General features: G+C 47.3%; 1 protein-coding gene across 3 annotated transcripts in view; it reads left to right on the top strand.

Moving 5' to 3' along the window:
* The window catches only part of ST5 (suppression of tumorigenicity 5), a 670,601-nt gene that overhangs the window by 617,018 nt on the left and 37,051 nt on the right, over positions 1–16,532 (top strand). For all 3 annotated transcript variants that reach the window (XM_030201020.1, XM_030201019.1, XM_030201022.1), the window contains one exon: positions 6,416–6,527. In XM_030201020.1, coding sequence (XP_030056880.1) covers positions 6,416–6,527 — 112 coding nt within the window. The remainder of the gene's footprint in view (positions 1–6,415; positions 6,528–16,532) is intronic.

The raw sequence follows: 16,532 nt of genomic DNA on the forward strand, positions 1-16,532 counted from the left end.
TTTCAAAGGTGAACATGTCCTCATTCCTCGCATTCCTATGATTCCAACAGATATGCCATTTCAGTTTAACAGATTGCAATTCCCAATTCGATTGGCGTTTGCAATCACCATCAACAAAGCTCAGGGCCAATCTTTACAATTCACCTGTTTACATCTACACACGGATTGCTTCTCACATGGACAATTATATGTTTCATGTTCTACAGTCGGCAAACCAGGCAATCTCTATCTCTGCACACACAATGGAATAACAAAAAATATTGTATACCCACAAGCATTGTGAAATTAAACATATTAGAAACGTGCGCTTCGTCTTTTCTTTCTTTTCCATTTAACCAGACTGAGCCACAGCAATGCGTGGCCGGGTAGAGCTAGTTAATAATGTTTTTTAAAGTTATTTAAGGCTTAGGCTTGAATATTATGCAATCGCATGCCACATGGAGGATATCACTGTACTGTAGCTGCACTGACACATAATCATTTATCTCCTGTATGTAAGTAAAAATTCTCACATCATATATTTCCATATGATTTATGTATAAATTTTGAGTCTTATTGCATGTACAGTGCACGCCATTTAAGTGCACGTCTGATAAGCGCATGCTCTGTTTAACTGCATGCCATACTTCGGTCCCGTTTTTGGCGCCATCAATTTCTATGGGGACAAACTTCGGTTTAACGCACCACTGATAAGTGCAAGATTCGCTTATATGCATGGTTTAAGACCACTCCTCTGCAGGAAAGACTCTGCATAAGTGCGCGTAAGGAATATGGAAGCCGATTGGTGCGTGACAACCAACGAGATTTCAAATTTACCACCCCTTTAACTGCCACAGGCAGAATAAGTGAAAGAATGTTGTTAGAGTGTACACTGGGGTCGTCGTCATCGTGCAACTGTAAGACTTTAACACTGGCTGAACGAATAGAAGTTCTTAAAAAATTAGAAAACAAAGTGAAGCATCTATTGGTAAAGAATATGGTGTCAATCCCAGTCAAATTTCATGTGTCGCTGGCAAAATAATACAAATCCACAACGGAAATGAAAATGGGCGAGAAAAGCTGAGGAGGTAGAAGATGCTCTTCTTCGGTGGTTTTCTCAAGTCAGGAGCAGACAGTTTCCTGTCAGTGGTCCATTGCTTATTGAGAAAGCTAATCAGCTAGCTGAAAGTCTTGGACTAACTGAATTCAAAGCCACTGTTGGATGGTTGGAAAGATGGAAGGAGAGGAACAACATAAAATTAAAGAAACAGCATGGTGAAAAATAAGACACTGATGACTTTGGTGCTGAAAATTGGGTTGTTTCAGTTCTTCCTACCATCTTGACCAAGTTTGCACCTCGTGACATTTTCAATGCTGACGAAAATGGTCTCTACTGGCGAGCGATTCCTGATGGAACACTTGCATTCAAACCCTACATGTCGGACCTGAAAGACCTACCACCCAGGAATGCTAAAAGATCATCTCGCACATTCCTTAATCTTCATTTTTCCAACTGTAAAGGCCTAAAATATAAACTAATGCACGCATCAACCTTTTCCTATATGAGCACGCAATTCTGGAACGCATTGCCACGTAACCTAAAAGCGACCTATGAACTGACCAACGTCCGCAAACTGCTGAAGACCCATCTCTTCGACAAGATATACCACAAAGACCAAAACATGTGAAATCCCCACATATATCTAGTAATGTTAAGAATGTCTTATATTATATTATATCACTATCATGTTTTCCATTACCATGGTGAAGGCGGTTAGCTTGGCAGAGTTTAAAAAAGGGTTAGACGGTTTCCTAAAGGACAAGTCCATAAACCACTACTAAATGGACTTGGGAAAAATCCACAATTCCGGGAATAACATGTATAGAATGTTTGTACGTTTGGGAAGCTTGCCAGGTGCCCTTGGCCTGGATTGGCCGCTGTCGTGGACAGGATGCTGAGCTTGATGGACCCTTGGTCTTTTCCCAGTGTGGCATTACTTATGTACTTTTGGCATTTGCAGCCAGAAAGTCAGTACCTGTGTTTATGACCTATTGTATGTCTATATATGTGTGAGAGAGGAAAATTCTAACATAACCATACAAATCTTATTTTTATGTAATTTAGAAATTAGCATGCTTCAAAAATGGTAAGATTCCTCTCTGGTCGGAGACTGAACAAAGCACAGTCAACAGCTGCCATTAAAATGTATATCAATCATAGTGAATTAAACTTTTAGAAGATGTCAACAGATTGTAAAAAGGCAAAATATCAGGCTAAAAAGTCCCCTTGCCCTCAGGAACATAGCCAGACACCCAATTTTGGGTGGGCCTGGGCCCAAGATGGGTGGGCAGAAGAACTTCACCTTGTCCCATAAGTGATTTGGTATCTCCCTCTCTCACTTGCATGCCATATGATCTCTCATCTCCCTCCCCCGCATGCATTTTAAATAGCAGATTTTCACTGGCAGTGAGCAGCAACTAATACATGCTGCTCATGTTGGCCCCACAGCCTTCCCTCTGATGCATCTTCCTGTTTCCGCATAGGTGGGAATACATCAGAGGGGGAAGGCTGTGGGGTCAGTGCAAGCAGTATGTATCAGTCGCTGCTCGCATCAAGTGAAGATTTGCTATTTAAAAGGTATGCAGGAAGGACAGTTGTTGGCAGTTGGGGCTTTGGGATCCCTGCCAGCCACACATCATAGGTGTGCTGCTACTGGATGGGCCTGGGCCCACCCGGGCCCACCCTTGGCTACGTCACTGCTTGCCCTTGAGAAAATTCATGGAGATTAGTTGGTGTCTTGAAGAAAGGCCAGAGAAGCAATACTGAAGCACAGACTGGTTGAAATGTATCTGGAATTTTTTTTCTTTACCACAGCAGGAACTGGGGCAAATTGCACAGATAGTTGAGAATATTTAAAACTGTCAGTAAGATTGGGCTGGGGGGGCGATCCAAGATGGCGGCGTAACAAGTTGTGTGAAGAGACTCTCTGAATCCTGATTTGGAAATACATATTTTCCTGCGATAAAATGCCGCACACCAAAAGAAAGGGGGTGACGCGGATAGTTCCCTCACCTACCTCGACTCCCTCGACGACCCAAGCAGGCCTCGAACGTTTCTTCGCGCCAGTCTCCCAATCTATTGGAGGTATGGATCCCATAGCGGGGATCTCTGGGGAAGCGGAGACCCTGCTGGGAGAGGAAATATCTCTCTCTCCACCGTTAACTATGAAACCTCCGTGTCCAGCGTCAGTAGCGAAGCCTGATGAGGAGCGCTGCCCTACCGGAAGTGTTGTGGGCAAGGTTCCCAGTGAGGGTCGGGAGACAGAGCAGACGCCGGGAGCAAAGGCAGGAGCCTCAGGACGAACGCAGGAGGTAAATCTAGCTATGATATGGACAATGCTGAATAAAATGGATGTGACGTTACAACAGACCTCAGGAGAAGTCAGCACTTTTGATAAAAAAATTTCAAGATTTGAACTCAAAGATAGACCTGATTAAAGGGGAAATAGCTGAGAAAGTAACTGCTCTTCAGCAGAAACTAGATTCTATTCAAGAATTTAAAAGTGGAGTGATAAAAGATAATCTCGAGATGCGAAGAAGAGTGGAACAAATTGAAAATTTTAATAGAAGACTTAATTTGCGACTATTGAACTTTCCTCAACTCCCTGGGATTAATCCACATGATTTATTCAAAAAATACCTTAATGAAGTTCTGGAAATTCCCCTGGATGCAATACCCCCTGTAAACAAATTATATTATATTTCAGCTTCCAAGGGAGAACTGGGAAAAAAACAAGATGTATCACACACTAATTTAGATCTTGATGATATATCAGCTATATTGGAACAAACTGTAGATGAGACTACGCAAAGGTCAACTTTGATTGTTTCCTTAATTTTTGAACAGGATTTGAATAATATCATGAAAATGTATTTTAGGAATTTACAAACCTGTTTTGGTGGAGTAAAGGTGCAGATTTTTCCTGACGTTTCAAAATCGACCCAACAGAGAAGGAAAGCCTTCTTGGCATTAAAAAAAAGAACGCTTGAGATAGGAGGGATGTTTTTTCTTGCCTATCCCTGTAAATGTCTTGTTAGGTTGGGCCAGGTTAAATACACCTTTTATTCACCAGATAGTCTAAAATCATTTCTTGATTCTAAACAACTGTAGTAGTTAGAATATTATGGGAGAATATATGCCGCCTTAGTTACTTTTGATTAAAGATTTGTAATAATTCTTCCCTAACTCTGATCGCCCTTTTCAATATAATGGGGTCTAAGAAAGCTTAATGAATCATGATTAAAAGAAAAAGTTTTATGTTTAGGAAGTATGTTATTACTTTCTTTGATGATTTAATTCTGAATGTTGTTATTGTTTCTCAAATAATGTGTTATGGCTGTATTTCAAAACAAGTGTATCCTTGTTTAAATGAAAAATTAATAAACAAATTGAATCATAAAACAGTCAGTAAGATTAGAAGGGAGGAGAAGGATCTTTCTGTTTCTCAATCAGTCTTCCTCTGAAGACCTTGCAAGTGTTCAGGGCCGGTGCAAGAATATTGGATGCCCTAGGAGGAACCTTGAACCCCTTTCAGTTAAATTTCAGACCCCTAGCCTATCTTCCCTCTCCATGATTTGACAGTTAAAAGGCTTTTCCTACCATCTCTATGCTGATGACTCCCAAATCTACCTTTCTACCCCTGATATCTCACCTTGCATCCAAACCAAAATTTCAGCGTGCTTGTCTGACATTGCTGTCTGGATGTCTCAACACCACCTGAAATTAAACATGACCAAAACCGAGCTTCTCATTTTTTCCCCCAAACCCACCTCCCCACTCCCCCCGTTTTCTATTTCTATTGATGGCTTTCTCATTCTCCCCGTCTCCTCAGCTCGAAACCTTGGGGTCATCTTTGACTCTTCTCTCTCCTTTTCTGCTCATATCCAGCAGATCGCCAAGACCTGTTGTTTCTTTCTTTACAACATCCGTAAAATCCGCCCCTTTCTTTCCGAGCACTCTATCAAAACCCTCATCCACACCCTTGTCACCTCTCGTTTAGACTACTGCAATCTGCTTCTTGCTGGCCTCCCACTTAGTCACCTCTCCCCTCTCCAATCGGTTCAAAACTCTGCTGCCCGTCTCGTCTTCCGCCAGGGTCGCTTTACTCATACTACCCCCTCCTCAAGTTGCTTCACTGGCTCCCTATCCGTTTTCGCATCCTGTTCAAACTTCTTCTACTAACCTATAAATGTACTCACTCTACTGCTCCCCAGTATCTCTCCACACTCGTCCTTCCCTACACCCCTTCCCGTGCACTCCGCTCCATGGATAAATCCTTCTTATCTGTTCCCTTCTCCACTACTGCCAACTCCAGACTTCGCGCCTTCTGTCTCGCTGCACCCTACGCCTGGAATAAACTTCCTGAGCCCCTACGTCTTGCCCCATCCTTGGCCACCTTTAAATCTAGACTGAAAGCCCACCTCTTTAACATTGCTTTTGAGTCGTAACCACTTGTAACCACTCGCCTCCACCTACCCTCCTCTCCTCCTTCCTGTACACATTAATTGATTTGATTTGCTTACTTTATTTTTTGTCTATTAGATTGTAAGCTCTTTGAGCAGGGACTGTCTTTCTTCTATGTTTGTGCAGCACTGCACACGCCTTGTAGCGCTATAGAAATGCTAAATAGTAGTAGTAGTAGTAGTAGTTAAACTCAACAGTCATGGGCATTCCACAACAATCCTATAAAAATGCATAATTGGACATTATAATCCTATAAAATATTAAAATGTGCTGTTCTTTGCTGCCTTCAAGAAGATGCCACCCGCAACCAGCTAGGCTTGCCTAATAGTTAAGTTGGCCTTGCAAGGGTTCTAGGTTGTTAGTTGTGGTTGGCTTACAGAGCTGTACAGGTAGCAGGTCCTACCATTTTCTATGTAAGATCATAAAAGCAGTTGTCACCATTCCTTACCAGTATCTTCACTTTTCTACAGTTGTTAATCCTGTTCATTTTAGTCTATTTACACAGGCCAGTAACAACTTTAAGTCACAGGTGCTTTATGTTTAATAAAACTTACTATACCACCAATTATGAGTATTACAAGGGTCTAAGCTGTTGTACAATAAATTCTAAAAACAAAAATAACAGCAGAAAAGGAACACCATCACTAAAAATGGGATAGAAGACAATCAATCGTTCAACACAACATAATAAAACAAAAGCACTCCAAGCCAACACATGCCTCAGGAAAAATCCTGCAGGACTTGAATCTAGTAAAAGTATTAAAGGACCAATGAAAGCTTTTCCAGTTGGGTCAGCCCCTGGTGGTTATTAAGCATTTTGCAATGTAAAGCAATGTGTGTAGAGCAAATATCTAGAGATGTAAACAAGAAGCAAAGCAAACTTCAAGGGTATCGTATTTTTATCTTATTTAGATGGATGATGAAGACACACTGCTGCCTAGAAAACTGCAGGCAGCTCTAGAGCAGGCTCTAGAGAGGAAGAATGAACTGATTAATCAGGATTCAGACAGCGATTCGGATGATGGTAAGAGGCAGTGGAGATTTTAAAGAGGCACTTCAGGTTATATAAAACCTTAATCTTTTTGAAGGATCACTTGAAGGGTGTGTATTTGATATAAATGGTTTGTAGCAGGTGTAGCTTCCTATTAAGGAATAAGTAAGCTGTAAGTCTATTCTGAAAAAGCTGCTGTGGCCTATCTAAATACTTACCTGCTGGGTTCGAGCCCTGGTCAGTCCACTCAGCTTTTGAGGGTGCAACAGATTCTCATTCCTGCTGCATCTGGAACAGAATGGGCAGGTCACTGATGAAAGCAGGTGAGTGGATGCACCACCACAGAGAATCGGTTAAAGTTGTGCTGATACATCCTTTTTCACGGCTGACCACAGACTAAACCAATTCGGGAGATGATGATGAAAACTCTTTATTAGTTGCTCAAGGGACCCGACACGGCCCGTGTTTCAACGCACCAAGGCGTCTGCTTCAGGGGTCACAAAATGAATTCGGTGGAGAGAAAACCTTCAGCATGACAGCAGGAAAAAACTCAAACCTGATCCTGAAGGCACCCCAGCCAGTCAGGTTTTCAAGATATTCACAATGAATATTCATGAGATAGATTTGCATGCAGTGGAGGCAGTGCATGGAAATCTCTCTAGTGAATATTCATTGTGGATATCCTGAAAACCTGACTAGTTGGGGTGCCTCCAGGACCAGGTTTGAGAACCATTGTTTTAGCTATTGGAGATAAAATCTAAGCTTTTCTGTTATGTTGCAAAATTTTAAGCACAGCACTTTCACTTCTGTTTCAACATTGCTTGATTGGTTGCCGCAGCTAAACCCTATTCCACAATACTGCCCTGCAATGACAAAAAAAAGCACTTGGGCCTATCTTTATTGTAGCACTTGCTTCTTTTTCCCATTGCAGTGCAAAATTGGTCGAAATTTTAAATGCAGCTGACACTTTTTTTTCAGTGCACAATTTAGTTCCAACTACAATCAGTTTCACAATGATACATACAAATATGAGAAGCTTCTCTGAAATTGCAGTCTTTCCTCAGCTCATATGTTGCTTAACATTGAGTTTCATGATGGTGCTGCATCAGAGGCTCAATACACTGGGTAGGGTTACCATATGTCCAGATTTACCCGGACGTCTGGATGGGTTTTGCCAGTCCGCCCATTTGTCCGGATTTCTGGATAGACGGGGAAACGGCGGGCCTATCCTAGCCTCCCCTCCCCTTACTTACTATTTATTGCCCTGGTGGTCTAGTGACCTCTTCGGGGCAGGAAAGAGCCCCCTCTTTGCTGCCCGGAGCGCTGCCTTGCCCTGCATTCTGTTGCTGTGACGGTCTCGGGATTCAAAATGGCCGCTGAGAGTTGGAGCGGCCTCGCGAGACGTCAACTCTCGGCGGCCATTTTGAATCCCGAGACCGTCACAGCAACAGGATGCAGAGCAAGGACAGAGCTCCAGGCAGGAAAGAGGGGGCTCTATCCTTTCCCGAAGAGGTCACTAGACCACCAGGGCAGTAGATAGTAAGTGGGGGGAGGGGAATATGGGGCGTGGGCGGGACAGGGGGTGGGACTGTGTCCTCTTTTTCAGAGGACAAAATATGGTAACCCTAACACTGGGCATAGGTCCTCTTCACAGGTCAATAAGAATCTTGTAATGAAACACCCATTTTCTTCATGCTGTGCCAAACAGTTTGAACACTGATTGATCAATACACAGTTTGGCGTAGCATGAACACAATGTATATTTGATAGTAGGATCCTTATTGCGGTGTAATAAAAGGCCCTGGTATGACAGCTAGATCCTAGTAGTAGTAAAACCAGATTACAGCTAGGGGTTTCCTGCTCCATTTTAACCTGGTAGGGGCAGGAGCAACTGAGAATTGCTCTTTCCATATCATCATGCTGATCAATCCATAGACTGGTGGGTTGTGTCCATCTACCAGCAGGTGGAGATAGAGAGCAATCCTTTTGCCTCCCTATATGTGGTCATGTGCTGCCGGAAACTCCTCAGTATGTTCTCTATCTCAGCAGGTGGTGGTCACACACAGCAGCAGCTCTGGCTAGGTCTCCAAGCCTAATCTTTAGGTTTTGTTGAGTACCTGGGGTTGAGGGCTCTTCTTGAGCAAGTGCAAACCTGGTGGCGCCAGGTCCCTCCTTTTCTCCCCCCTCCCGCTGGCTCCGTTAAAAAAAAAAAAAATTTTGGACGTCCTTAAGGGCGTTTATTTCGACGTTTATTTAAACGTTTATTGCAGCTACTCACTGGGACACCAGGTCGTTACAGCTCGGAGCGAGAAGCAGGTAATTTTTACCTTTTTATAGCGGGCAGGGGGTTCCCCGATTGATCTCCGCGTGGCCTATGGCGTCGGAGGGCGAGGGCGCGAAGAATCGCTCCCCGGACCGCGTGTGCGCTTCTAGCGGGGATGCGGGGGTTTTAAAGTCTGATTCGCCCTTGTTGGGTGTCAGTTTGGAGGCCGGTCAGTGTCCCGGGTCTTCCTCTGGCGCGGCGGTTTTTCACGCCATAAACGCCCATCCCCCGCTGCTCGCCTCCGCCATCTTGGCCGGCCACTCTGCTCGGACGGCTTCTTCTTGGGCCGCCCTTGAGCTGGGAGACGTTCATGCCATGGCAGCCCTTGATTTGGGCGACGGCAAAAAAGCGGCTAAAGTTAAGCGCCGTTCTTCCCACGCGGCTCCTTCGCGGAGTGTCGCACCGGACGCCATCTTGGATGCGCAGCATGGTTCTCCTCCGCTCTTGCGAGCGCCGGTTGAGGGTGCGTCTAGGGCTGTGGCCCAGGCTGCTGAATTGCACAGTTTGGGGGGTTTCTCCCCCGAGTTTATTTTGCTGCTGCATCAGGCCTTCCTTATGCAGAACGCTGCCCCTTCTCCCTTGTCCGATAAAGGGGTTGAGGCCCCCGGAAGTAAACGCCCTCGGGTGGATGCCCAGGCCTTAGAGGACGCTGTTTCCTCTGATGTAGGTGAGGGCAGCGTATCTGAGTTCTCCCAACGGTCCTTTGGGGATTCCTTGGAGGAGACGGATTCCCGCTCGGATGGAGCGGATGACCCCTCTGCAGCACGGATCTTTCGCTCAGAGGATTTGCCCAACCTGTTAATGCAGGCCATGAGCATTTTGAAGATTTCCTCTCCGGAGGACGTCTCTCCCTCAGCCCCTGTTGGCTCCGCCATTATGCTGGGGACGAAGCGCCCGCCTAGAACCTTCCACGTGCATGATGCCATGCACACCTTAATTTCGGCTCAATGGGATGTCCCGGAAGTGAGCCTCAAAGTGGCTAGGGCTATGTCCCGCCTCTATCCTTTGCCTGAAAGTGAACGTGAGGCCTTTCTTTGGCCTACCGTGGATTCTTTAATCACTGCGGTGACTAAGAAAATGGCGTTGCCGGTGGAAGGTGGCACGGCCCTAAAGGACGCCCAAGACAGAAGATTGGAAGCGGCTTTAAGGTCGTCCTTCGAGGCGGCTGCCTTAAGTTTGCAGGCCTCAGTTTGCGGCTCCTATGTGGCCAGGGCATGCCTGACGATGGTGCAGCGGGCTTCCCCCTCGGATCCTTCCTTGAGGGCTGACTGGCCGGCCCTGGAATCGGGCTTGGCTTATTTGGCAGACTTACTGTATGATGTCTTGAGAGCCTCGGCTAAAGGCATGGCTCAGACAGTCTCTGTGCGGCGCTGGCTTTGGCTGAAACATTGGTCTGCGGACTACGCCTCTAAGTCCCACCTGGCTAAGTTGCCTTTTAAAGGCAAGCTGCTCTTTGGGGTCGAGCTGGACAAAATTGTGACCGATCTCGGCACGTCTAAGGGCAAGAGGTTACCAGAGGTCAGGGCTCGGGCCAGTGCTCGCCCCGGTATCTCCAGAGGACGGTTTCAGGAAGCCCGTCGGTACCGCCCGGGCAAGTCGGGCTCCTCTGCCCCCTCTTCCTTCAAAAGGAACTTCTCCCCCAAGCAGCATTCCTTTCGCAGAGACCGCCGTCCCGGAGGTACGCCCTCCGGTCCTCCCCCAGGGTCTCTTACCCAATGACGGGGTCCTGGTCCATGGCCCAGTGCAGATTGGAGGACGCCTGTCCTCGTTTCTGGGCGAGTGGACCAGAGTAACTTCAGACGCTTGGGTGCTGGAAGTCATCAGAGATGGCTACAAGTTAGAGTTCTGCCGACCCTTAAGAGACGGGTTTGTACTCTCTCCCTGCAAGTCTCTGGTCAAAGCTGTGGCAGTGCAGCAGACCTTGGACAACCTGATACGCCTGGGTGCGGTCGTTCCGGTGCCAGAAAATCAGATTGGCAAGGGACGTTACTCCATTTACTTTGTGGTACCAAAGAAAGGAGGTTCTGTCCGGCCTATCCTCGACCTCAAAGGGGTCAATCGGGCCTTGAAAGTGCGGCACTTTCGCATGGAGACTCTCCGCTCTGTTATAGCGGCAGTGAAGGCAGGAGAGTTCTTGGCTTCCTTGGACATCAAGGAAGCGTACCTGCATATTCCCATCTGGCCTCCTCATCAACGCTTTCTGCGTTTTGCAGTCCTGGGCCGACACTTCCAGTTCAGAGCCCTCCCTTTCGGGTTGGCTACTGCTCCACGGACCTTCTCCAAAGTAATGGTGGTCATCGCGGCCTTCCTGCGAAAGGAAGGAGTACAAGTCCATCCTTATCTGGACGAATGGTTGATCCGAGCCCCCTCTTATGCAGAGTGCGGCAAAGCTGTGGACCGGGTGGTTGCTCTTTTGAGCTTCCTGGGGTGGATCATCAACTGGGAGAAGAGCCAGCTGCACCCGACTCAGTCCCTGGAGTATCTGGGAGTTCGATTCGACACCCAAGTGGGCAGAGTGTTCCTGCCAGACAATCGGATTGTCAAACTTCAGGCTCAGGTGGACCAGTTCCTAGTAGCCTCTCCTCTTCGGGCTTGGGACTATGTGCAGCTGTTGGGCTCTATGACGGCCACGATGGAAGTAGTGCCCTGGGCCAGGGCTCATATGAGACCACTACAACACTCTCTGCTGCAGCGCTGGACTCCGATGTCGGAGGATTATGCTGTGCGCCTTCCCTTGGACCCAGCAGTGCGCAAGGCGCTGAGCTGGTGGATGCAGACAGACAAGTTGTCTGCAGGAATGCCTCTGGTGACCCCGGAGTGGATTGTCGTCACGACGGACGCCTCTTTGTCGGGCTGGGGAGCCCACTGCTTGGGAAGGACAGCGCAGGGGCTCTGGTCTCCTGCAGAGGCAAAGTGGTCTATCAACCTCCTGGAACTCAGAGCCATTCGGTTGGCGCTTTTGGAGTTCATCCCGGTACTGGCGTTGAAGCCAGTACGGGTCCTGTCGGACAATGCCACGGCTGTGGCCTATGTCAACCGCCAGGGAGGTACCAAGAGCGCCCCTCTAGCCAATGAGGCCATGAATCTATGCCAGTGGGCGGAAGCGAACCTGGAACAGCTGTCAGCGGCCCACATTGCCGGAGTCATGAATGTCAAGGCGGACTTTCTCAGTCGCCATACCTTGGAGCCCGGAGAGTGGCAGCTATCTGCTCAGGCGTTCTTGGACATCACGAAGCGCTGGGGCCAGCCGAGCCTTGATCTGATGGCGTCATCGGCCAATTGCCAAGTGCCGCGCTTTTTCAGCAGAGGACGGGACCCTCGATCCCTGGGAGTAGATGCTCTTCTCCAACAGTGGCCGACACAGGAGCTTCTCTATGTGTTCCCGCCCTGGCCCATGTTGGGCAGGGTGCTAGACCGGGTGGCAAAGCATCCGGGCCGGATAATCCTGCTGGGTCCGGACTGGCCCAGACGTCCCTGGTATGCGGACTTGATCAGGCTCTCAGTCGACGATCCTCTGCGGCTGCCAGTGGAGCAGGGCCTGTTGCATCAGGGTCCCGTGGTGATGGAGGATCCCTCCCCCTTTGGTCTTATGGCCTGGCTATTGAGCGGCAGCGTCTGAGAAAGAAGGGCTTCTCAGACAAGGTCATCGCCACTATGCTGAGAGCGAGGAAGCGCTCTACTTCTACTGCTTACGCCAGGGTTTGGCGTACCTTTGCAGCGTGGTGTGAAGCAGGCTCACTTTCTCCCTTCACTGCTCCAATTTCTTCAGTGTTGGCGTTCCTGCAAGAAGGTCTGGAGAAAGGCCTGTCGCTCAGTTCCCTTAAAGTCCAGGTAGCGGCTCTGGCTTGCTTCAGGGGCCGCCTGAAGGGTGCTTCCCTGGCTTCGCAGCCAGATGTGCGCTTTCTCAAGGGAGTTAATCACCTGCGCCCTCCTCTGCACTCAGTGGTGCCTGCGTGGAATCTCAACCTGGTGCTAAGAGCCTTGCAGAAGCCGCCTTTTGAACCCTTGTCTAGGGCATCTCTGAAAGACCTGACGTTGAAAGCAGTCTTTTTGGTGGTTATCACTTCAGCCAGAAGAGTTTCCGAGCTCCAGGCACTCTCATGTCGAGAGCCTTTTCTGCAGTTCACTGAGGCAGGAGTGATTATTCGCACAGTGCCTTCCTTCCTGCCCAAGATTGTTTCTCGCTTCCATGTGAATCAGCAGCTCTGTCTCCCTTCCTTTCGTAGGGAGGACTACCCAGAGGAATACTCTGCTCTCAAATATCTGGATGTGAGACGAGTCATCATCAGATACTTGGAAGTGACCAATGATTTCCGGAAATCGGATCACCTGTTTGTCCTGTTTGCAGGTCCTCGTAAGGGTCTGCAGGCTTCTAAGCCTACAGTGGCAAGATGGGTCAAGGAAGCCATTGCAGCGGCTTATGTGGCCGCGGGGAAGGTGCCGCCAATCCAGCTGAAAGCTCACTCCACTAGAGCTCAGGCGGCCTCGATGGCAGAGGCCGGGTCCGTCTCCTTGGAAGAGATTTGCAAGGCGGCAACTTGGGCATCGGCCCATACCTTCTCCAGGCATTACCGCTTGGCTGTGGCTGCTCGGGCGGAGGCCCGGTTTGGAGCTTCAGTGTTGCGGTCAGGGATTTCAATGTCCCTCCCTGGGTGAGTACTGCTTCGGTACATCCCACCAGTCTATGGATTGATCAGCATGATGATATGGAAGGTAAAATTATGTATCATACCTGATAATTTTCTTTCCATTAATCATAGCTAATCAATCCATAGTCCCTCCCAGATATCTGTATTGGTTATATTCTGGTTGCATTTCAGGTTCAAGTTTAGTCTTCAGTTCCTGTTCAGGAGGACTTCGTGTTCAAGTTTTTCAATGGATTCTTCAAGATTTGAGACGAATTTGTGTTACAGTGAGCTGCTGCATTCCTCTCCCCTCCGTTTTACGGGGCTGGATTGAGACATAAATTCTGCCGGCGCTCCCTCCCGCTTCGTGCGGCTGTAGGGCAGCTTTGTACCCCTCCCGCTTCGGCGGTGTTAGGGTCAGTCAGCTCCTCCCGCGGTTGCGGTTGCAGGATAAGCCAGATCCCCCCGCATCGGCGGGGTGGTGTCCCTCCCCCGCTCCGCGGGGATGAGCTGGACGGATTCCCCTCCCCCACTTGTGTGGGGATGAGCTGGGTTAATTCCCCTCCCCCGTTTCGGCGGTGGTGAGCTGGGCAGAGTGTCCCTTTGTGGGTGTAATTCTCTAAGTGCTGAGTCCTGCGGATGGAGCTTGGATATCGACATACTGAGGATTTTCCTGCAGCACATGACCACATATAGGGAGGCAAAAGGATTGCTCTCTATCTCCACCTGCTGGTAGATGGACACAACCCACCTGTCTATGGATTGATCAGCTATGATTAATGGAAAGAAAATTATCAGGTATGATACATAATTTTACCTTCCCTGAACCTCTAGACACCAGGGATTTCACCAGGGAAGCCCCAGGAGAGGGGGCACCTTTGTGGGAAAAGGAAGGGATTGTGATAATAGAATTTGGGAGGAGGATGGGGTTGGGAGGATGAGATTAAGCTTTATTGCCTGGCCCATTTTGCCAAACTGGGACAGACTGAAGGTCCATCAAGCCCAGTAGCCTGTTTCCAACAGTAGCCAATCCAGGTCACAAGTACCTGACAAGATCCCAAAACAGATTTTATCACTGGATTTTCCCAAGTCCATCTTAATAATGGCTTATGGACTTTTCTTTTAAGAAATTATCCAAACCTTTTTTAAACTCTCCTAAGCTAACTGCTTTTTACCATTTTCTCTAGCAACGAATTCCAGAGTTTAATTATACATTGAGAGAGAAATATTTTGACCTGTTTGTTTTAAATTTTACTACTTAGCTTCATTGTGTGCCCCCTAGTCCTGGTTCTTTTGGAAACAGTAAACTCAGTATTTTATAGATCTCTATCATATCTCCCCTCAGCTGTGCCTTCTCCAAGCTTTAGAGCCCTAGCCGTTTTAGCCTTTCCTCATAGGGAAGCGTTCCATTCCCTTTATCATTTTGTCGTCCTTCTCTGTACCTTTTCTAATTCTGCTATGTTTTTTTGAGATGTGGTGACCAGAATTGCAAACAGTATTTGAGGTGTGGTCCAAGAGCATCAGGCCATGAGTTAGTAGCCTGATGCCTCCAGGCAAGAAAAATAATGCCTGCTCTTATTTGGCATTATTTTTCTTAGAATAATGGAGTTTGTGGTGTTCACTGAAAGCTGCTGTTCAATTTGCATAATAATGAGGTTTGCATGAATTTATATGCTTTGCATCTCATTATTATGTATTCCATGGTAACATGTTAATGTGTGTTATGGTAGTTTAATGCACAGTATTGATAAGAACATAAGCACCGCCATACTGGGAAAAGACCAAGGGTCAATCAAGCCCAGCATCCTGTCTCCGACAGTGGCCAATCCAGGCCTCAAGAACCTGGCAAAAACCCCAAAACAAAACAAAAATGTAAATTAATAATGTTCAGTGGACTTTTCCTTCAAGAATCTGCCCAAACCCCCTTTAAACTCAGCAAGGCCAAGTGCTGTCACTACATTTTCCGGCAACGAGTTCCAGAGTCTAAACTACGCGCTGAGTAAACTCCTATTTGTTTTAAATTTACTACATTCTAGCATCATCTTATGTCCCCTGGTTCTATTATTGTTAGAAAGTGTAAACAAACGCTTCGCATCTGTCCGCTCCATTCCACTCATCTTGTAGACTTCTATCATATCACCCCCCAGCCGCCTCTTCTCCAAGCTGAAGAGCCCTAACCGTCTTAGCGTTTCCTCATAGGGAAGTCGCCATTTTCATCGCCCTTCTCTGAACCTTCTCCAATTCCTTTATATCTTTTTTGAGGTGCGGCGACCAGAACTGAACACAATATTCAAGGTGCGGTCTCACCATTGAGCGATACAACGGCATTATAACATCCTCGTGTTTGTTTTCCATCCCTTTCCTAATAATACTCAACATTCTGTGGGCTTTCTTAGCCGCCGCAGCACACTAAGCAGAAGTTTTCAACATCTTATCCACGATGACTCCCAGATCCCTTTCTAGGTCTGTAACTCCTAACGCGGAACCTTGCATCACATAGCTGTAATTCGGGTTCCTCTTTCCCACATGCATCACTTTGCACTTGTCAACATTGAACTTCATCTGCCACTTGGATGCCCAATCTCCTAGTCTCGCGAGGTCCTCCTGTAATCTTTCACACTCCTCCTGCAACTTGACGGCCCTGAATGTGTCATCTGCGAATTTAATTACCTCACTAGTTACTCCCATCTCTAGGTCATTTATAAATATGTTAAAAAGCAGCGGTCCCAGCACAGACCCCACTAACTACCCTTCTCCATTGAGAATACTGACTTCAACCCTACTCTCTGCTTCCTATCTTTGTCAGCTCTTAATTCACAATAATACCCTACCTCCGATCCCATGACTCTCCAGTTTCCTCTGGAGTCTTTCATAAGGCACTTTGTCGAACGCCTTCTGAAAATCCACACAATATCCACCGGCTCCCCATTGTCCACATGTTTGTTCACCCCCTCAAAAAAATGCAGTAGATTGGTGAGGCAAGACCTCCCTTCACTAAATCCATGCTGACTTTGTCTCATGAGCCCATGTTTTTGTATGTGCTCTGTTATTTTATTCTTAATAATAGCCTCTACCATTTTGCCCGGCACC

The sequence above is a fragment of the Microcaecilia unicolor genome, chromosome 4 (assembly GCF_901765095.1).
Source record: "Microcaecilia unicolor chromosome 4, aMicUni1.1, whole genome shotgun sequence".
Taxonomy (NCBI): domain Eukaryota; kingdom Metazoa; phylum Chordata; class Amphibia; order Gymnophiona; family Siphonopidae; genus Microcaecilia; species Microcaecilia unicolor.